Source organism: Sinocyclocheilus grahami, unplaced genomic scaffold (genome assembly GCF_001515645.1).
Source record: "Sinocyclocheilus grahami isolate Dianchi unplaced genomic scaffold, SAMN03320097.WGS_v1.1 scaffold893.1, whole genome shotgun sequence".
Taxonomy (NCBI): Eukaryota; Metazoa; Chordata; class Actinopteri; order Cypriniformes; family Cyprinidae; genus Sinocyclocheilus; species Sinocyclocheilus grahami.
The window spans coordinates 136,549-156,119 of record NW_015506072.1 but is presented as its reverse complement, the minus strand read 5'-3'; the positions used below and the strand labels follow the sequence as shown (position 1 = coordinate 156,119).

The 19,571-nt window shown below is 38.4% G+C and overlaps 1 protein-coding gene across 1 annotated transcript in view; it reads right to left on the bottom strand.

Moving 5' to 3' along the window:
- LOC107563862 (gastrula zinc finger protein XlCGF8.2DB-like) overlaps positions 1 to 4,043 on the bottom strand; it is a 6,832-nt gene extending 2,789 nt beyond the window's left edge. The window contains exon 1 of the mRNA XM_016248831.1: positions 3,959 to 4,043. Within this exon, the coding sequence (XP_016104317.1) occupies positions 3,959 to 4,043 (85 nt within the window). The remainder of the gene's footprint in view (positions 1 to 3,958) is intronic.
- Positions 4,044 to 19,571: the final 15,528 nt, after the last annotated feature.

The following is a 19,571-nucleotide window of genomic DNA, read 5'->3' as shown; positions in this document are numbered from 1 at the left end:
GGAAAAAGACACGGAAAACTTCAGTGAACATCAGAAAAGCAGCGTGCACATTTCTGGATAAAAATGAAAGGCCATCAACTGACAAACGGGAAGCATCACCATTCAAGTCAACAGGAAGAGCCAAAGCTAGTCCAGTTTACTAAACGGTGGCAACCTCTTTAAGTTATTATTGACTGTGTTGGATTGACTGCTTTGATGCGTTGCATTACGGTAGGGCATTGTTTTGATGCTTACATCAGAAAAAAAAGATTTTGCTTTTATTTAATTATTTCATATATTTATATATATATATATATATATAAATTGTCTTGCCCCCCCTGACTCAAGAGTCAAATGTCGTCCATGCTCATTGGTGTTCTTCTTCCGCTCGAGTCTATGGAAGCCTGTAGAACCACTTGCAGGAAAGTTGTGAAATTTGGCACACATCTAGAGAACACGGCAAGTTTGGAGTCTCTAACTTTAACCCTCTAGCGCCACCAACAGTTCAAATTTGCACTCAGATTTATGCTAATAACTTTTGAACCATAGAAGCTAAATTCTTAGTTTCTTCTAATTCTTCGGCTCATGCTGAGCCAAATGGACAACAAAAAGGCAGTGATTTTATTGGATATTATCATGAAAGAAAAACTTGATTTGGTGTGCTTAACGGAAACATGGCACTGACAGACAGAAAGACTTTTGTTTAATAAACTGGCTATGGATGATTTGATTCCCCATGACCCGGTGGAAGGGGGCGCAGGTATCATTGTGCTGTATAAGAAACAATTCAAAATTAGTCCTGTGGTCATTCTCTATTTTAATTCTTTTGAATGTCTTGTTCTGAATGTCTCTGCACCCATCTCTACTATCATTGTTACAGTCTATAGACCTCCTAAGACAAAGGAAGATTTCATGCCTGAATTTGCTGATCAGGGGCGTATTAGGCAAGGCAAGGCAAGTTTATTTGTATAGCACATTTCATACACAATGATAATTCAAAGTGCTTTACATAAAATAAAATAAAAACAATAATCACAACAATAAAACAAGGAATTAAAAAACTTTGAAAATTATTTTAAAAAAAAATTTATTTAAGAGGTTTAAAATGATAACATTCTTAACTTTTGAGTTAAAGGAATCAAGGAGAAGATCAACAGAGTCTGCAGAAATGCTTGGTGTTAAAGATATAGCCTCCATAAATAGCACACTAGTGTTTTCGTTAATGCATCTCTTTCTGACTGAGACCGATCTAGATTCAGTGGTAACAGAGATCAATATATCAACAGAAATTACAGAAAGATCCTAACTTTAAAAGCTTATCTTATCTGTTTGGTAAACATGGTAATTTCAGTTAGGACCACATTTAGGACAAAAGCTATTACAGAATAGTGTTTCCTAAGTGTGTTATCTTATCTTAACTACAGATAGGAAGAGGGTATTACAGAAGACAAAAAAAAACTAAAAACTGTCTTAACTTTAGGACAACCCCACAGCTGTCCTAACTTCAAAATTATTTGAAAGCTAACGGAAAAGCCGCTTACAATTGCGCTGTCCAACAATGGTATTACATTTATTAATAATTGAAAATGAAGAACGGAGATGTTTAATAGTAGAAAGACTCTTGGAGGACCCTGAAGATGTGTTACATTTTGATGAAAAAAACCCCCACTTATATTTACAGACTGCCGCGCAACATATTACAGTTAGCACAGGAACTGCAACCAGCATTACAGAGACCAAGAAAGCGTCACGGAGCATTACCGGTTACACGGCAAGTGACTAATGCCTTAATGTCTACACTGGACGCGAGCGGTGCGGCGCGACAAAACACTATATTCAGTGATGCTGTCTACACTGGCTGCGGTGCAACGTCACGAAAAATCCCCGCCAGTAAACTACTGCTGCCGCGTTCTATTTATGACGTGCTGACACAAATTTCAAATGATTTTCAACAGTCGCTTTGTCACGTCCAGTGTAGAGTGTCCAGTTTTTTTTGCAAAAGGCGATTTTCAAAGTGAAGTAGCCTCTATTATTTTGTTTACCTCATCAGCAGCTCGCGCAGTGTTGGTTGCTTGGCCTGAGAGTGGACCTGAGAGTGGATTGTCGAGCTTGATAATGCAATTTAATATTTCCTAACTAGAGATAAGATACGATTTTGTAAGATAGGATAAGAATCCCAAATCAAGTTAAGATTTGCTTCTGTAATACGAAATATAAATTTCTGCCTAATACGGTGATCAGAATTCCCATCGGGTCACAATCGTAAGTTAATTCAGACACTCGCTGGTGTCTGAAACAGAGTTTTGCCATTAAAATGGTTTTAAATGTCTGAAATATTGACGCTAGTTAATAGCTTGATATGAAAACGTGGGAAATGAACAGCAGTGCCGACCGACTCTAACTTGGATAAACGCCGCCTTTGTTCATGACAGTGGAAACGTGGCTAATAAAGTCTCTGCAGTGGCAAAAGACTGTTGAGTGTATTGAACTGAAGGAGCTTGTGGACTCACTGTATCTCTGCAAAGCTTTGACATATTGACACCACAACAACTTGGTAACATCGCCAGCTATCAGTCAGAAGTGATCAACTGTTAAATCATATTACTATTGATTGTATTTACGCTAGGGCTGCACGATAAATTGAAATGGAATCGAGATGGTGATTCGACAGAAGCTGTGATTGTCATGCGTATCTTTCAGTGAAGCACGGTTCTGTGATCAGCAGTAAATCTCCATCCGAAGGCCAGAGAAACTCCAAATACGCCTCGCAGAAGAAACCCAGAGAATGCCCATCGCTGCGGCTGAATAAACAGAAGATTCAACTGCTCTCATTGGTTCAACGTGACTCATAAACACACGCCTACGGCAATATACGGTTTATCTGAGTTCTTATTATTATAATTTTCATTAAAATAAAGTATATTTATAACGCAATGCCTTTATCACTGCTTAAATACTATAAAATACATTGCGTGCCTTATTCTGTGTAAGAATCCACATCATCTCACAGAAGGATTTATTTCAAACACTCGACTGACGTCATGAATTGAGTTTGGAGTAAAACTATGTTATTAAATGTGGTATTTTCACGTGCTTTCAGATGGAGCAGCGTTTACTACACAGAGCCGTAGTTCACTGAGAAGCTACGCAAACAGCTGTCATTATCGCCAACGATTTCTTCGATTTAATTATCACGCAATAAAATCGTCTGAGATTTTTTGGCGTAACTTGTCAGAGAACTACGGCTCTGTGTAGTAAATGCTGCTCCATCTGAAAGCACGTGATGATGATTTACTGCTCATTACAGAACCGGCTTTACTAATAAAATGTGCATGACAATCACATTCAATTAATTGTGCAGCCCTAATTTGCACTTTTTTTCACTGCCATTTTGACGAAAATAATCTTTAAAAAAATGTCTTTAATTACTCGTTGTTGCGGTTGGTCTGATGCTCACTGCCATGCTTGCTCCTCATTCTGCCTCTATTGTGCTTGGTCCCTTAATTGCTGCTTGCAGCTAAATTTATAAACTGATCTCAAGCTCTCTTTTTCTACATCTAGGGGTTAAGATTTTAAATTTTTTTTTTAAATAAATCAAATAGAGAAATGTGGGGGAAAAGAAACAAGGACAAACTCCTGTGTTAACAGCGTTCTGACACATTGTGTAATTAAAAAAAAAAATGCCTCTGGACAGATTGGCAAAATAAATGTTTTATCTCCTGGCGGGGAGTTGGTGTTTATGGAAATAAAATGAATACATATGTTTTATATGGTAGCACATAAAAAGCTATAAAATATCATGTCATGCCTCTTGTCTTTTTAAACTCTGGCAGCTCCCGCTCTTTTCACTCTTGCCTGGTTTTATGGGGAATAACGATGCTGTTGGACTCAGAGCCATCTGTTCGTTACAGCAGATAGTAATCTTTAAAACAGTCAGGACAGTTCATGAGATAGTTCAGCTTTGAGAACGAAAACCAACCTGTTTGTTCCTCAGTATCTTCATGTTTGTCTCTGAATGTTTCTTCAATCTTCATGTCTTGACTCTCCTCTTTAATAAACTCCATCTTTGTTTGATTCTCAGGATCTTCATGTTTGTCTCTGAATGTTTCTTCAATCTTCACGTCTTCACTCTCCTCTTTAATCAACTCCATCTTTGTTTGTTCCTCAGTATCTTCATGTTTGACTCTGAATGTTTCTTCAATCTTCATGTCTTGACTCTCCTCTTTAATAAACTCCATCTTTGTTTGATTCTCAGGATCTTCATGTTTGTCTCTGAATGTTTCTTCAATCTTCACGTCTTCACTCTCCTCTTTAATCAACTCCATCTTTGTTTGTTCCTCAGTATCTTCATGTTTGACTCTGAATGTTTCTTCAATCTTCATGTCTTGACTCTCCTCTTTAATAAACTCCATCTTTGTTTGATTCTCAGGATCTTCATGTTTGTCTCTGAATGTTTCTTCAATCTTCACGTCTTCACTCTCCTCTTTAATCAACTCCATCTTTGTTTGTTCCTCAGTATCTTCATGTTTGACTCTGAATGCTTCTTCACTCTCTTCTTTAATAAACTCCATCTTTATAATAGTGTGTCTCAGTCGCTTCAGCAGGAGTTTTTCGGTGTGTTTGGACACTTTGTCCTGTTTAAGATGAGAATAATTAACAGAAATAATAAAAAAAGAAAAACGTTTAATCTCTGGGTGCGTCCCTAGTTCAGTAGTCAGCACACTAGTGAGGGAGTCAGAGTGAGAGTTAATGGACTTAAATGATCTGATTAGACAAACACTCAAAACTTTTTAACTTTTACTATTTAGTTCTGATTAACAATAGGTATTTAATGATTAATATATTACATTTATTCGATAACACGCTTAAAAACTGCTATTGTATTTTAAGGTTGTCATTACAACAACAACACATTAGCAGTTGTTTGTAAAAGTTGTCATTACACATGTTTGTGTTAGTTGTTGTTGCAGTTACACTGTTCTGAGCAGCAGGTCTCTTCAGCGCGCGCTGATTCAAAACACTGAATCATTTTGTGAAGCAACCGATTCAACTGACTCGGAGTTTCGAAAGATCCGTTTCAACACAAATGGGCAGAATGAATGACTGATTTTAAAAAAATTTATTATTATATTGTATTTACGATTATGTGACTACATAGATAAATAGACGCTGTGTGGATGCGCTTTACTCACACAAAATAAAGTTCATTATTAGGCTAGAGCAAATATTACAATGTTACATTTAATAATTATCATCTTTGCATCGCTTGTAAACACTATAAAATAGACTGAACGTGTTTGTATGAATTCAAACACTTTAAATGATTAAGACCACAAACCTTTCTTCAGCTGAAACACAGAAGCAGGAGCGCGGCGCAGCCTTATGACGCTTTAGCCTTAGCCTTACCAAAATAAAAGTCCTGTCTACAATCCAGAAAGTGCTTAGATATTTACATAAAGGAAACACATTCGAATAATAAAACATATGTCGGTGGTATTCAGTTTTATTCTTGGTGAAATACATACCGAAATATAAAAAAAGAAATGAAAAAAATATTATTTAAAAAATATTTACAAATTATATTTCCTTATTTATTATTATATTTTTCAAAATGTATTAATTAATTCATGTATTTATGACAACATTTATTTCCATGCTTATTTATACATTCACTTAAATGTTGACATAATGCATGAATAAATACAAAATTATTTATTTCCAGATTTCTTTACTTTGTGAATGATTATGCTAAACTCACTTCTGAAGAGGATTCGAGCATGGATTGTTTACCACTTCCAGAAACCTGGCTAACAACCCTATTATAAAAATGTGGCAGCATCTGCATCTAGTTCTCAAACATAGTTATATTAGAGACGCTTGAGAGGGTAGGAAACCTCTTTGCAAAGATGTCTTTGTCCTCACATGGCATTTGTTTTTGAATGCATTACTTATTTCATTTCAACTCAAAGTTCTCTTTCATCATATCATGTTCGAGATCCACTTGTGGGAAGGGCATCCATGCCTGACCTCTGCAGAAGCATCCAATTGCACCAAGTCTGGCTTGACAGACAGGAGTTGACGGGGCTGTCAAAAAAACTTTGAATTTAAAATATTCATCGAATTTAAAATATAAAAACACATTTGAATGCAAAAACGTTGCATTCGAATTTTAGGTGTGTGTCAGGCAGCCTGTAGGTGTCATTGCATTTGAATTATTTTTCTAAGCCTATCCAGTTGAACCCACTAGATGCGGCACTGCTACGTTGTTTATTCAAAATATTGCGGAAAAAGAGAACATCAATGCGGAGAAGATCTTGTTTACGTCAAAACTGAAACCAAGCCATTCACACAGAACACATATTTATCGCATTTTCTAGAGGGACATCTATCACTGTTGCACTCGCATCTCGCACAAGAGAGCCGCTTGTTTAGAAAGCCATGTAATATTAATGTAAGTTCAACTTTTAAAAAACACGTCTCGAGACTTTATGGCGGGTTTTCCCCATCCCACTGTATCTCGTGTTTTTAAATGAAAAAACTACTATTTGTGATTGGTTGTCGGTCCTTTGTATTAAACTATACATACATGTATGATGCTGTTTTGTTTCTAATTGTTTAAGCAACTTAATTATGTTTTATAAACATTATTTTAAACATTATGTGCTTTTTTCAAAGGTAGTCATTTGATTTTATTGCTTTGAAGAAACGTGCATTAGTAATATTTTGCTCGATGCGCCCTCTTGTGGCATTGAGAGAATCCAAAAGCCTTTTTTCCCCTAACTGAAATTATGCCTTTTAAATTTGAACATAAATCGAAATATTGATATTTAAGTACAAAATTTGAATTTAGTTTTTCAGCCATTTTGACAGCCCTAGACAGGATGTCCAATGGCAGGTAAGGGGCCACCCTTTAACTAAGCACATAAAACCCCTGCCCGTGGTACTTTTCCTCAGTTGACATTCGCTTCTCGTGGTCTCTGTGCTCTCTCAGCTCGGTTGGATGTTAAACTGCTCACTTGCATGTCTTCAGGAGGACATAACACCAGATCTTTTTATTCAGCCTTGGGTCATTTGTTTTCGCATTCTGAGCCGCCCACACTCTCTCGTCTTCAGGCTGCTCGCCTATTATCATTATCTCACCTGCTCCTGTTTCCATGGCTGCCCGTCATGGATTTTCTCAGTTTTTTGCTGATATGCTGCTCTCTAAATCTGCTGCTTCTCCCAGGGATAGCCTGCCTGGACACGCGTGGCATGTTGATCGCTGCTAAGGAACCTCACCTGTTCTGCGTGATCTGCTTGGGCCTCAAGCACGCAGAAGAGGCTTTGGAGAACGTGGAGAATTGCAGCCATTGCCTTATGTTGCCTACGAAGCTCCGGTGGCCGCGACGCAGTGCGTTGAGCTCGGCCTTTACTGATTTGAATGTGGGACACGGTGATGACAATGCGCTACCAGGGCACAACGTCTCTCAACTGGGCTGACCAGCCCAATCCGGCATTCCCTGAAGAGGATATCTTGGCAGGAAACCTCCCATTCGCTGACGAACTGCCCAGTTCTGGTGACGATGACGTAGCGGGCCTTCTCGGGGTCTCAGAGGACGGCCTTAACCCAGTCCATCCTCCTGGATGTATGTGAACAAGCGACCACTCGCCTCAACATGGAGTGGCCAGCTCCACAGAGCACCACTGACTATGAGTGGGATATTTATGATGGGAAGCTGCTGGGACCCCCTTCCGGCCCAAGGAAACAACTCTTCCCTGTCCTCCCAGCGTGCCCGAATCACATGATACTTTACTGGAGCGATTTGCTCAATTTCAAACACAGTCTTGCGGGCCTCGAAGTAAAGGATATGGCAGCGCTCGGCATGGGTGATCCCCCCTATCATCGAGCCTTTGATCACCAGGAATCTTAGCCACGTCCAGGGTGGGCTGCTCACCCAGTAACCCACCCTCTGTAAAGCCCTGGGGAAGGACTACTCCTGCCATGGCCGAAAAACCCTCAAATCCTACCCCCACCAACTCAAAACGTAAAGTGCCGACCTGATGTTTGGCCGATAGGAGCACATACAAGGATATAGATTTTAGAAAGAATGTTTCTATGCATGAAGAAGACACATCCATTAAGGGTCAAACAGTTTGTTCAATCTTATAAATATTTAGGAACAATCACTGATTCAAAGTTAGGTTTTGAAGCCAACTGCAAAGCCGTGTGTAAAAAGGGGCATCAACGTTTTGTGATCTGATCACTCAAAAAAGCAAGATGGCGCCGGTGTATGTGGCTAGCCATCTGCGACCTACCTGGCTGTTTGTTATTGTACTGTTTTTATTTATGATTATTCAACATGCTTCTACTACACATCTACGATAAACACTCTTTGACATTCGAAATTCTGTCGAGGAGTTGATTAAGCAGGATCTAATAAGTTAAGCACTTGTCTTCCTCTGGTTGTGTCTTCTATACCGGAAAGTTTGCGCCGGCTGCCCTGTGTCTTTTCCGGAAGAAAACGGCGCCGCAGACGTGGAAAGCGAGGCAGTGTATCCACCAGATGGAAATTGTATCTGGCGTCCTCTGGAGTACCTCATTTATATCCTTATGTGGGCTGGTTTCGGATCGCGGTTGCTCTGGGCGCTGTGTGGAGTCGCTGTATCGCTGGATCCGGCCTGTTGTACCTGTTCTCGACTTGACCCTCCCTCAGGTATGTTTGCCTCGTCTCCGCAGAGGTGGAGTGGATTTAACGAACCTTCGCCCACTGTGTCATGCATCACAGTCGGCTCATGATTTGATCTTGGTCAGAATGGTTCTGGTAAATTCAAGATCGTTAGTTAATAAGACCTTAATATTGAATTACCTTTTCACTTCACGAGATCTGGATTTGTTTATTTGTGACTGACACTTGGCTTAATGTTGGTGACCTTAACTCTTTTACTGAGCTTGTACCACCGGATTGTCCCTCCAACGCGCTGGCTAAAGACTTTTTAAACCTTATTGACTCATTTAATCTTGTTCAGTCTGTGACAGGTCCAACACATGAACATGGCCACACACTGGATCTTGTCCTATCCTATGGTTTATCTGTATGTGAGTTTGAAATTATCGATAATGGCTTCTCCGATCACAAGTCTGTTGTTTTTGGAGTTTCCTTTCCAAGACCTGCTGTTAAACCATGTGCACCTGCACGCCGGCTCCATACAGTCAATTCTGTGACTGTTCTTGATTTTTGTAATTTGTACAATAATGGCTCTTTTTTTAATGTGAATCATGAATGCTCACCTTCTCATTTAAGTGCTGAAGAGTTACATTCTTCATTTATGTCAGCGTGTATCGGTATCCTTGACTCTATCGGCCCCACTAAAGGTTAGGCGCATTTTCTTGACCTGTTAAGGACTCTAGCCGCTGCATTTTGGATGACCTGTAGCTTGTTTATTGAGGATGCAGGGCAACCACCTAGTGCATTACAATAGTACAGTCTAGAGGTCACAAGTTGCTGTCTAATATAACGCCCAGATTTTTGACTGTAGAGGAAGTAACAGTACATCCGTCTAGTTGCAAATTGTAATCCAAGAGATTCTTTGTACCGTTTTTTGGTCCAATAAGTAATATCTCTCTGTCTTATCCAAATTGAATAGGAGAAAATTATTGGTTTTACAATTTTTACATTTTTAACACACTCTGTTAGCTTAGATAATTTAGAAGTTTCATATAGTCTTGTTGAGATATATAGTTGAGTATCATCAGCATAACAGTGGAAACTAATCCCGTATTTTCTAATAATATTACCAAGGGGCAACATGTATATTGAAAATAGCAGAGGACCTAGGACAGATCCTTGTGGCACTCCATATTTTACTGGTGATAATTGAGATGACTCCCCATTTAAATAAACAAAGTGGTTGCAATCGGACAGGTAGGATCTAAATTAGTCTCGCGTAGCCAGACCTTCAGACCGACGGCTGAAGGTCTGGAATCCATGGCAGCTTTCATTGGCCAAGGCCCGCCCATGAGGCCATTTGACCCACATGACAAACAACCAATCACAGTTCGTTTCGTTCATTGTCACGTTTCAGGGTTTGGAAATGTCGCCACAATAACAGACCGGTGTGTAAAACTCTCGGATGTATTTTAAAGATTCTATGTTGCGAATTTAAAATTGTTCACATACTTTTGAAAATCCAGCGTTTAGTTGATCTTGATAAGCGCTCGTGGTCACAGTTGTAAACATGACGGCTTTCTTCTTTCATGAGGGGGCTTGGTGTCACAGCATCTTTGTTTCCAGGCGGAACATTAAAGAACGCGACACACGTCTCCCGGAAATCCTGTATAATTAAACCAATCCGATGAGACTTCGAAACTCCTGAAGTGTTTCCACTTTTGTGTGCCATATGTATCAGACGTTTAGCCAACGGTCTGTGGGCGTGACATCTGAGGCTGAGACTAGATCTAAACCATCTTAAAGCCTGCCCTTGAATACCTGTATAGTTTTGTAATCGATCTATGAGTATGTCATGATCTATGGTGTCGAACGCAGCACTAAGATCAAGTAAAACTAGCAATGACGCAAGAAGCAAGTCATTTGTAATTTTAACAAGTGCAGACCTTGTCTCCTAGAGTTCCGTGGACAAGACCACGGAAACCAGATGAGTCTTCTGCACAATGTGACTTTGCTGCAGCATGGTTCAACCTGCTGGTTCCTCTTGGCAGAGGAGAACTGACCCCCGACTGAGCCTGGTTTCTCCCAAGGTTTTTTCTCCATTTTGTCACCTGATTGAGTTTTGGTTCCTTGCCATCTCTGGCTTGCTTAGTTGAGGACACTTAATTTCCAGCGATATTGTCGACTTGATTGCACAGATACTATTTAAACTGAACTGAGCTGGACGATGGCATCACTGAATTAAATGATGCACTGCCTTTAATTGAAAATTTAGTGTTTACTAATGTCCTTTAGCATTATTGACACACTATTTTCCTATATGATACTGTAAAGCTGCTTTGACACTATCTGTATTGTTAAAAGCTCTATATAAATAAAGATGACTTGACATGACTTATGGAGAAGTAACGCACACGAGAAGGGCTTCCATGAAGCAAGTCTGGCTCTTGATAAAAATACTAGAGGATGTAACACTGATAGATCATTACAATTAATGACCATGAGCGGCTGTGGTGCGAACCACTTCATTGTTTTGACGTGCTGCTCAATTTATCGAGAAATGGTATAATGGTGCCTCCATTGTCTCGCGGTCCAGTTGGAACCAAGCCGGGGACTAGACACCGACGGTGGTCCACCATTTGAATGGCTTGATAAAATGAACATTACCGATTATATAATCTGTACTACTTGGTGTTAAAAGTAACACTTAAATCAACTGCAAATAAAAGAATATTAAATCTATAAAAAATCTCAGCAGGTAATGATTAAACTAATTCAAAACAGCATTACCAGCTTCACTTATAAATCCAGTTTATTTTCTTCATGTAGCTACAAAGGTCCTTGAAATATGAATACATCAAGGCAGCCCTGAAATAAACTGCAGGAGCAGAGATAATCCAGTCATCTAGTTCTGGTGCAGCATCACAACACTCCTTACACTGAGAATGAGTTGCTCTGGTGTGGTGGTAGTTTGCTGGACCTTACAGATGAAAAATCACCCATGTTGCTTACCATTTAAGATTCCATTATGAAATCAAACGTACCTACAGCAACAGAGATGGCATGGTTTGGGCTAAAGACAAACATGACAGACAAACTGACGGGAAGAAAGAGCTCAGGTGAAAACACAAAACACTCTAGTTATCTGTAAGTGTTCGGCTTCCATTACATTTCCTCCCATTATATTCCCATGTTCACACTTAATGGGACCCCACTTATTACTCTACACACCCATATTTTATTACCTATTTGATTGCAACTTAGAATCATTGCGTACATAGTATTTTCCTTTTATCACTTTATTCCGCTGCTCTTCACTATTATATATTACAATCAATGCTCCATCTTGAAGTACTTTTGCACATTTGATCTCATCTGCTTGTTTCAACTCATTTGTTAATGCAATTAAACTTTTTACACCGTACCCCTTTAAATCGCACTATAATTTTTAATTCATCCCCTTCTTAATTTATTGATTCCTTTTAACTATCACTAGCACTGCTTACTAAGTCTTCTTAATTTTTTGCCCTCCTAGACTTACTCAAGTTTATATGTAAATTGCACAAACATATTTTATTTATTTGAATGAAAGATCTGAAAGATCCCATGCATTTAAGTTTCAAGATCAAGTTTCACATTTAATTTATTTATATAGCACCATTTAAAACAGCAGCAGCTGACCAATGGGCTTTACAGCTTGAAATAAAATTAGTAAATAAAATATTTAAAAAAAAACTCCCCTTGAAAAAATGGGTACAGAAGTCATACAGGAACAGTATATTTGTGATCCGACCAAACAAAACACATTTTAAACCCAGGTGTAAACCAAGCCCAAATCCGCTGCTCAGCTATTTTGAACTATATCAGTAGGTCGTTTCTATTACAGATTTGCGCAAAACTTTGGTGATATTTTATAAATGTCGATAAAAAAAAGTATTGTTATGCGACTAAAACGTAACCTTTTGCCTCTAACGATAAGTCATGGCAACAGATTATGGTGGGATTTTGGCTATATTTATTCAAAGGAAGCGTATGCGTGTATCTTTACAGAAGCAGCACAGAGAGCCGCTTCAGAAACATGCGTGGCGCGCTGGATTCTGGAATAAACACAAGCATTGTGGCCGCATTCAGCTTCAGTGGCCGTATCAGAGCCACACTACACCGCAGACGTGTGCAGTGTAAATTGTCTAAGCATTAATGGCAGGGAAAGCCCCTTATACTGGAGAGCGGCCACATATGATGTGTTTCTTGGAGGTTATATAGTACATTGAAGATTGATTATATTACTTTTTACATACGCCATGTGACCTGTAAATGCGAAAAAGCCGTTTCCATTGCAGTTTTGTGAATTATTCCTTTTTTGCATTGCCTGAAAAACCACCTCATGTGAGCGTAAAAACTTTTTTGCGATATATGGGTGTTTTTGCGAAATTGGCGCGTTTCCATTAGGCGTATTTTCAATTTGCGCAATTTGAAGGGTAATGGAAACGCGCTTCGTGATGCTTCTGTGAACCTCAAGATTGTCTTGTTTCTGCAAGTCTTTCCACAGTGATGGCACAGCAAAGGCTTCTCTCTGGTGTTATTATAGGACTCATGTCACACTGATAACGTAGAAATACAGTTCTCTCATATGTGAAACCTCATGTGGTACTTAAGTCCTGCTCGATAACCGTAACTCTTTCCGCAGTGACCACATATAAACGGCTTCTCTCCAGTGTGAACGGTCATGTGCCTGTCAAGGTTTCCTTTTTGGCGGAAACATTTTCCACAATGCTGGGAGGTGAAAGGTTTCTCGCCAGTGTGAATTCTTATGTGGTCTTCAAAGCGTCCTTTATGATTAAACCACTTTCCACACTCAGGGCATATGTAGGGTTTCTCTCTACGAGTTCTCATGTGGACTTCAAGGATGTCATGTTGATCAAAACTATCTCCACACTGATCATATGTATAAGGCTGCTCTCCATAGTGAATTCTCATATGGCAACTTAGATTTCCTTTCCGGTTGAAACTTCTTCCACACTGTTGGCATTTGTAAGGCTTCTCTCCAGTGTGAACACTCATGTGGGCTCCAAGGTGTCCAGGTTGAGTGAAACTCCTTCCACACTGTTGGCATGTGTATGGCTTCTCTCCAGTGTGAATTCTAACGTGTCTTTTAAGACTTACTCTATGACTGAAATGCTTTCCACACTGTTGGCAGGCATAAGGCTTCTCTCCAGTGTGAACTCTCATGTGGACTCCAAGGTGTCCAGGGTGAGTAAAACTCCTTCCACACTGTTGGCATGCATATAGCTTCTCTCCTGTGTGAATACTCACGTGTTTTTTAATACTTTCTGTTTGACTGAAACCCTTTCCATACTGTTGGCAGGTGAAATAACGTCCTCCTGTCTTTTGAGCCCTTTTTCTTGAGGAAGACTTTTCAGTCTGTGAACAACAAAAAGATTTTTCTTTCTCTTCCATTTCATTCAGTACTTCACTTTTCTCTTTCAGTGTCATCAGGTCTAAGGTAAAAAAAAATAAAAGTTAACCCCAGTTTAATGACACAGAACACATCAAAACATTCAAATATGTAAAGTGTCAAACCTAACATACAACTGCATCTTATATCCACTAAGCAACTGCAAGAGGTGTTGCATGTAATCTAAAAAACCCTTCTCAATCTTGCTAACTCTTCACTTATTTAGGACGTCTCTAAAACTTATCAAGCTTGCATTGAAACCCTCTATTTAAAAAATTAAATAAAATAAGTTTGACCCAGGAGATCTAATAAGGGGCCAAGGACCGAGGGCAGGCACCTATTGTAATCATTGGTGTTCTTCTTTCAAATTTTTGAACTGCAGAAGTAAAATAATTTTTTCCCCTCCAATTCTTTAACTTCCTAAAAGTACATTTTAAAATACCGTTGACAGACATATTAATAGATCGCATTTCCCAAAAGTTTTGGTCTATTTTAACCTTGCAAAATGTTTTTTTTAATTAACGCCAGGTGTTCTTTGTTAAGTGCATTTCATCTTGAGTGTGCTTTTCACGGGCCTGATAATTAAGTTGTATTTTGTGCATGTTCCATGTGCATTTCATCTTGTTTTCTTTATTTTACAAAAGTACAACGTTTTGTTGATAATGTGAGTACACAAATAAAAGTAGATTCTTTACAGTATCGAATTATGTTTTCTGCATGTATCTGCATGAACACAAATTATGACATAAAAAAAAAATACCAATAATCTCTCCGGCACCTTCATGTCATGCAGTAAACATGCTAATAGCTTCCAAACTCTGTGCAAGCACCCAGAAATGCACCCTAATAGCGCACAATTATCTAGGTTAAAGTTAAGAGCGAGTGGCCGTGTAAAACTGCCACTACTTACTTCCAAACGATAAGCCATATGTGAGATTAATGAATGATAGGAGACTGTCTTGATTTCCTGCCTAATACACTGTAATTACCTCAAGGACCAGCTGTTAATGATCTCTCCGTCACGGACATGGACCATTGTTTTCCTGTGACTTACCAACTAATAAAATGTTAGTCGACTAAGCCTGTTCTCGTCGACTAAAATTCAGTAGACTATTAGGGAGCTGCCCTAGTCGATGAAAGCAACTGCTGTCGCCAGAGTTAATTTTGCTTACGTCAGCATGATATCAGAGCAAGTTAGACAATTTTTATTTATCTATTTCATATGCAAAAATGTTACTCAGTCCTAGCAGTGAACATGGACATTTAAATATGAAATGAGACACAACCTTTTAAAAGGTTTTTTTTTTTTAAATCAGAGCGCTAAAATAAGAGTAAAAAAAATCGCCTTTAAGAGAACTTTAAGAAAAAAAGTGAAGCTGAAATCCTTTCAAAAAAGAGAGCTGCAGGAGGGCAGACAGTGTACAAAAACCTGCCAAAGGCAAATCAATTGAGAAAATGTACAGGACAGTTCATAAGATAGTTCAGCTTTGAGAATAAAAACCGACCTGTTTGTTCCTCAGTATCTTCATGTTTGGCTCTGAATGTTTCTTTAGTCTTCATGTCTTCACTCTCCTCTTTAATAAACGCCATCTTTATAATCGTGTCACGTGGATCTCAGTCGCGTCAGCAGGAGTTTTCCTGTGTGTTTGAACACTTTGTCCTGTTTAGATGAGAACAATTAACAGAAAAAAACCTCTGGGTGCATCTCAATCAGCTCTCTAGTTCGGTAGTCAGTGCATTGGTAAGGGAGTCAGAGTGATAGTTAATGGACTTAAACAAGCCCGGATTAAGAACACATAGGGCCCTGGGGCTATAGCAAACCCAAGAAGCCCCCCTTCATAGTAGCCTTCTTGGTGCCACAACGTTTTCTACGACAGGAATAATTCACACAGAGATACGAGTATGCACACTAAATATTCCTGGCTACAACACATTAAAGGGGTCATGTGATGTTGCTAAAAAGAACATTATTTTGAGTATTTGGTGTAATGAAATCTGTTTATGCGGTTTAAGGTTAAAAAAAAACATTATTTTCCACATACTGTACATTATTGTTGCTCCTCTATGCCCTGCCTTTCTGAAACGCGTAGATTTTTACAAAGCTCATCGTTCTGAAAAGCGAGGTGTGCTGTGATTGGCCAGCTATCCAGTGTGTTGTGATTGGCCGAATACCTCAAGCATGAGACGGAAATGTTATGCACCTTGCAGGGCTCTACGCTTATATCGGCTAAACGATATATCGGTCGGGCTCTAGTTTGAATAAATCCGTCCAAGTTTTTATGACAGCCACTATTTAAATGTATTAAAAAAAAAAAAAAACCTGAAGTAATTGTAACTTAATTATTATAAAAACTTTTAATAAAAGTTGTACAGCACAAATCAGTCTATTTTAACCTTCAATATTATAATATAGTACCAACTGACTCTCATGTAGCTATATTTTACAGCACTAGTTGAGAGACTTTTTTGGCATGTACTGTACCTGATATGTAGCCAAAATAATCGATATTGAATCGAATCGGTAATCAAATCGAATTGCAAGCTTGTGAATGAGAATCGAATGGTGAAATTTGTGTCAAAACCCAGCCCTAATACAAACTATAACAATGATAATCTCAGGTACTGATTACGTGCTATATTCAATGCTAAAAGTGTCTAATGTGAGTTTGAATATCATTTCTGAAGTAATTGTAACTTAATTATTATAAAAACTTTTAATAAAAGTTGTACAGCACAAATCAGTCTATTTTAACCTTCAATATTATAATATAGTACCAACTGACTCTCATGTAGCTATATTTTACAGCATTAGTTGAGAGATTTTTTTTCCTTGAGGAAATTTGGCATGTACTGTACCTGATATGTAGCCAAAATAATCGATATTGAATCGAATCGGTAATCAAATCGAATTGCAAGCTTGTGAATGAGAATCGAATGGTGAAATTTGTGTCAAAACCCAGCCCTAATACAAACTATAACAATGATAATCTCAGGTACTGATTACGTGCTATATTCAATGCTAAAAGTGTCTAATGTGAGTTTGAATATCATTTTGCATCACATTTATAGCCATGCTGAAAACAACAGATAGTTACCTCAGATATAAAAAAAAATGTAAGCAAACATGTACGTTAAAACTGTGAACAATGCGAACCAACAAGTGTATTCCATAAAGACGGTAGTAGTCACTTAGTATGTACTTTTAATAATGTTAAAAAGGTTGGGCCTCATATTTATAAATTAGATAATTAACTTGTTATTTCGTTGGGAGTGCAGTGAGTTTCTGCGCTTCTAAATGGCTGTGGAATTTGATCGATTCTGTCACGTCTCAACCCTCTACATTGCGAGTAAATCACTCGCATATGCGACTAAATCTTCACTCTGGGCGATTAAATGATGTCTAATATTAGCCGATGGCTAATAAATTCTCAGATTTTACTCGCCAGTGTGTGAGTTGGAGGCTAAGTATAAGTTTAGCTCAGATATATTTTCACTCGCCGAACACTCTGACTGAGTGCTTCAGAGTTTCTCTCTCCGTCAAGCGATCTGTGCTGTTTTTCAGTTCATCTGAAAGGATGCGCAGCGCACCTGTGTTTGACGTACCGTAAACTCTAGTGTGAAGCGCACGACTCGCCGTCGCTTTCTCTCACGCACACGCAGAGAGAGAAAATTGACGCGCTACATCTAAACGATATTCTTTGTTGTATTTTGCTGTTCCTTTGGAATTCTTCAGCTTTTAAGAACTGCCGCTTTCTCCGCTAGTGGGCGGAGCTAATGCGCAAACGACGATCTCATTGGCTGGCGCTCCCCTATTATCGTCCCTGTTTAGATTTCAGCGAATCAGTTCGAGCGAACGCACACTACCTGATTAATATTCATGGATCCAGCAGCTCATTAATCCTTAGTGCGTTTTATATTGTTATTAGTAGAATTCGTATCATTATGATCAGTATTTGTGTACGTTTTTTTCCAGAAACACTGAATGACCAAAAAAGCACCACCACCAGTCCAGTTAAAATGACTAATATGCATTTAAACATGGTTATCAAGTTTTAATTCTAATTACTAAAGTTCTATCATTAAATAATACTTGATCATCATATTATAATGCTTGCCTGACTGATGTTAAGAGTGTACTTTCAGATATTTAAAAAAACGGTGCCATTTTACAAACATTTATTATATATATATATATATACACCTGTATGTATGCATGTGTATATGTATATATATATATATATATATATATATATATATATAGGGTTGCGTCTGGTTAAGACACGGTTTAAGAGTGGAGGCATCTTATCGTGTTGCAAAGCTCATCGAAAAAAGCTGTAAAACCTCACACAATTGGTGAAAATTAGATTTTACCTGCGCGACACAAATAGCAGGTGTATTTAAATATTTATTTAAAAATGTAACATACTTGTTTGGTCTTGTGTGCCGTGAGTTAAAAAATGTCGGGAAGCACTGGATTACACGTTTAAAAATTGCTACAACAAAAACACATCTGCTGTAATTGTTTGTAAAAGTCGTCATTACACATGTTTGTGTTTGTTGTTCTCGTTGCATTTACACGGTTTTGAGCAGCAGGTCTCGTCGGCGAGCGGTTATTCGAGCGATTCGAATCACTGAATCATTTTGTGAAGCAACTGAATCAACTTACTCTGGAGTTTCAAAAAGATCCGTTTCTCTCAAATCTGAATCGCTACTCAGGGATGCGCTTTACTCACACAAAATAACGTTCATTATTATATAAAATTGTGGTGTGACATTCGCATAGGCTTCGAAGCTTCTATAAAAAAAAAACGAAGCATCTCGCAGTGAAGCGCTGTACCGGAGCTTGATTCGTTTAGTCAAAACCACGTGATCTGTGACGACCGAAGCCTCGTTTTCGCACACAACCACGTGACCGCTTCGTATTCTGCTTCAAATAACGGAAACCACTTGCGCGGTTTCAAGCGTCACTCACTTCTTTGATACGAATAAATCATAATACGAATATTTTTGCACGTGTAGTTTTGTGCATGTTCATTTAGTATTAATCCCCGCTTCACAATCACGCATTCTAAGATAATCTTCTTTTATTTTTATCATATATCCAGTGTTGGGAAGGCTACTTTAGAAATGTAATGGGTTACAGATTACAAGTTACCCTATCTGAAATATACTAAGTAGTGTTACTATTTCAATTACTTTATTAAATTAATGTAACTGATTACATTTGATTACTTTTTTTGTAATAATTTTCTAAATTTCTAATGAATGTTTTCAACCGTTAGTCATTTTGAAGCAGGGCAGGGTTAACCTTACAGTAGCACTGATTACTGTCAGACTTCTCAAAATCCTTCTGCACTTGAATTAAGATGATAATCATTTAATTTTAAAGCACAGCCCGCCACAAAATCAGACTTCAACAGCTCTTTTTTACTTTAAGATCGTTTTGAGATTAAATACAGACTTAAAATCATAAGATATCGTTTAATAGCTGT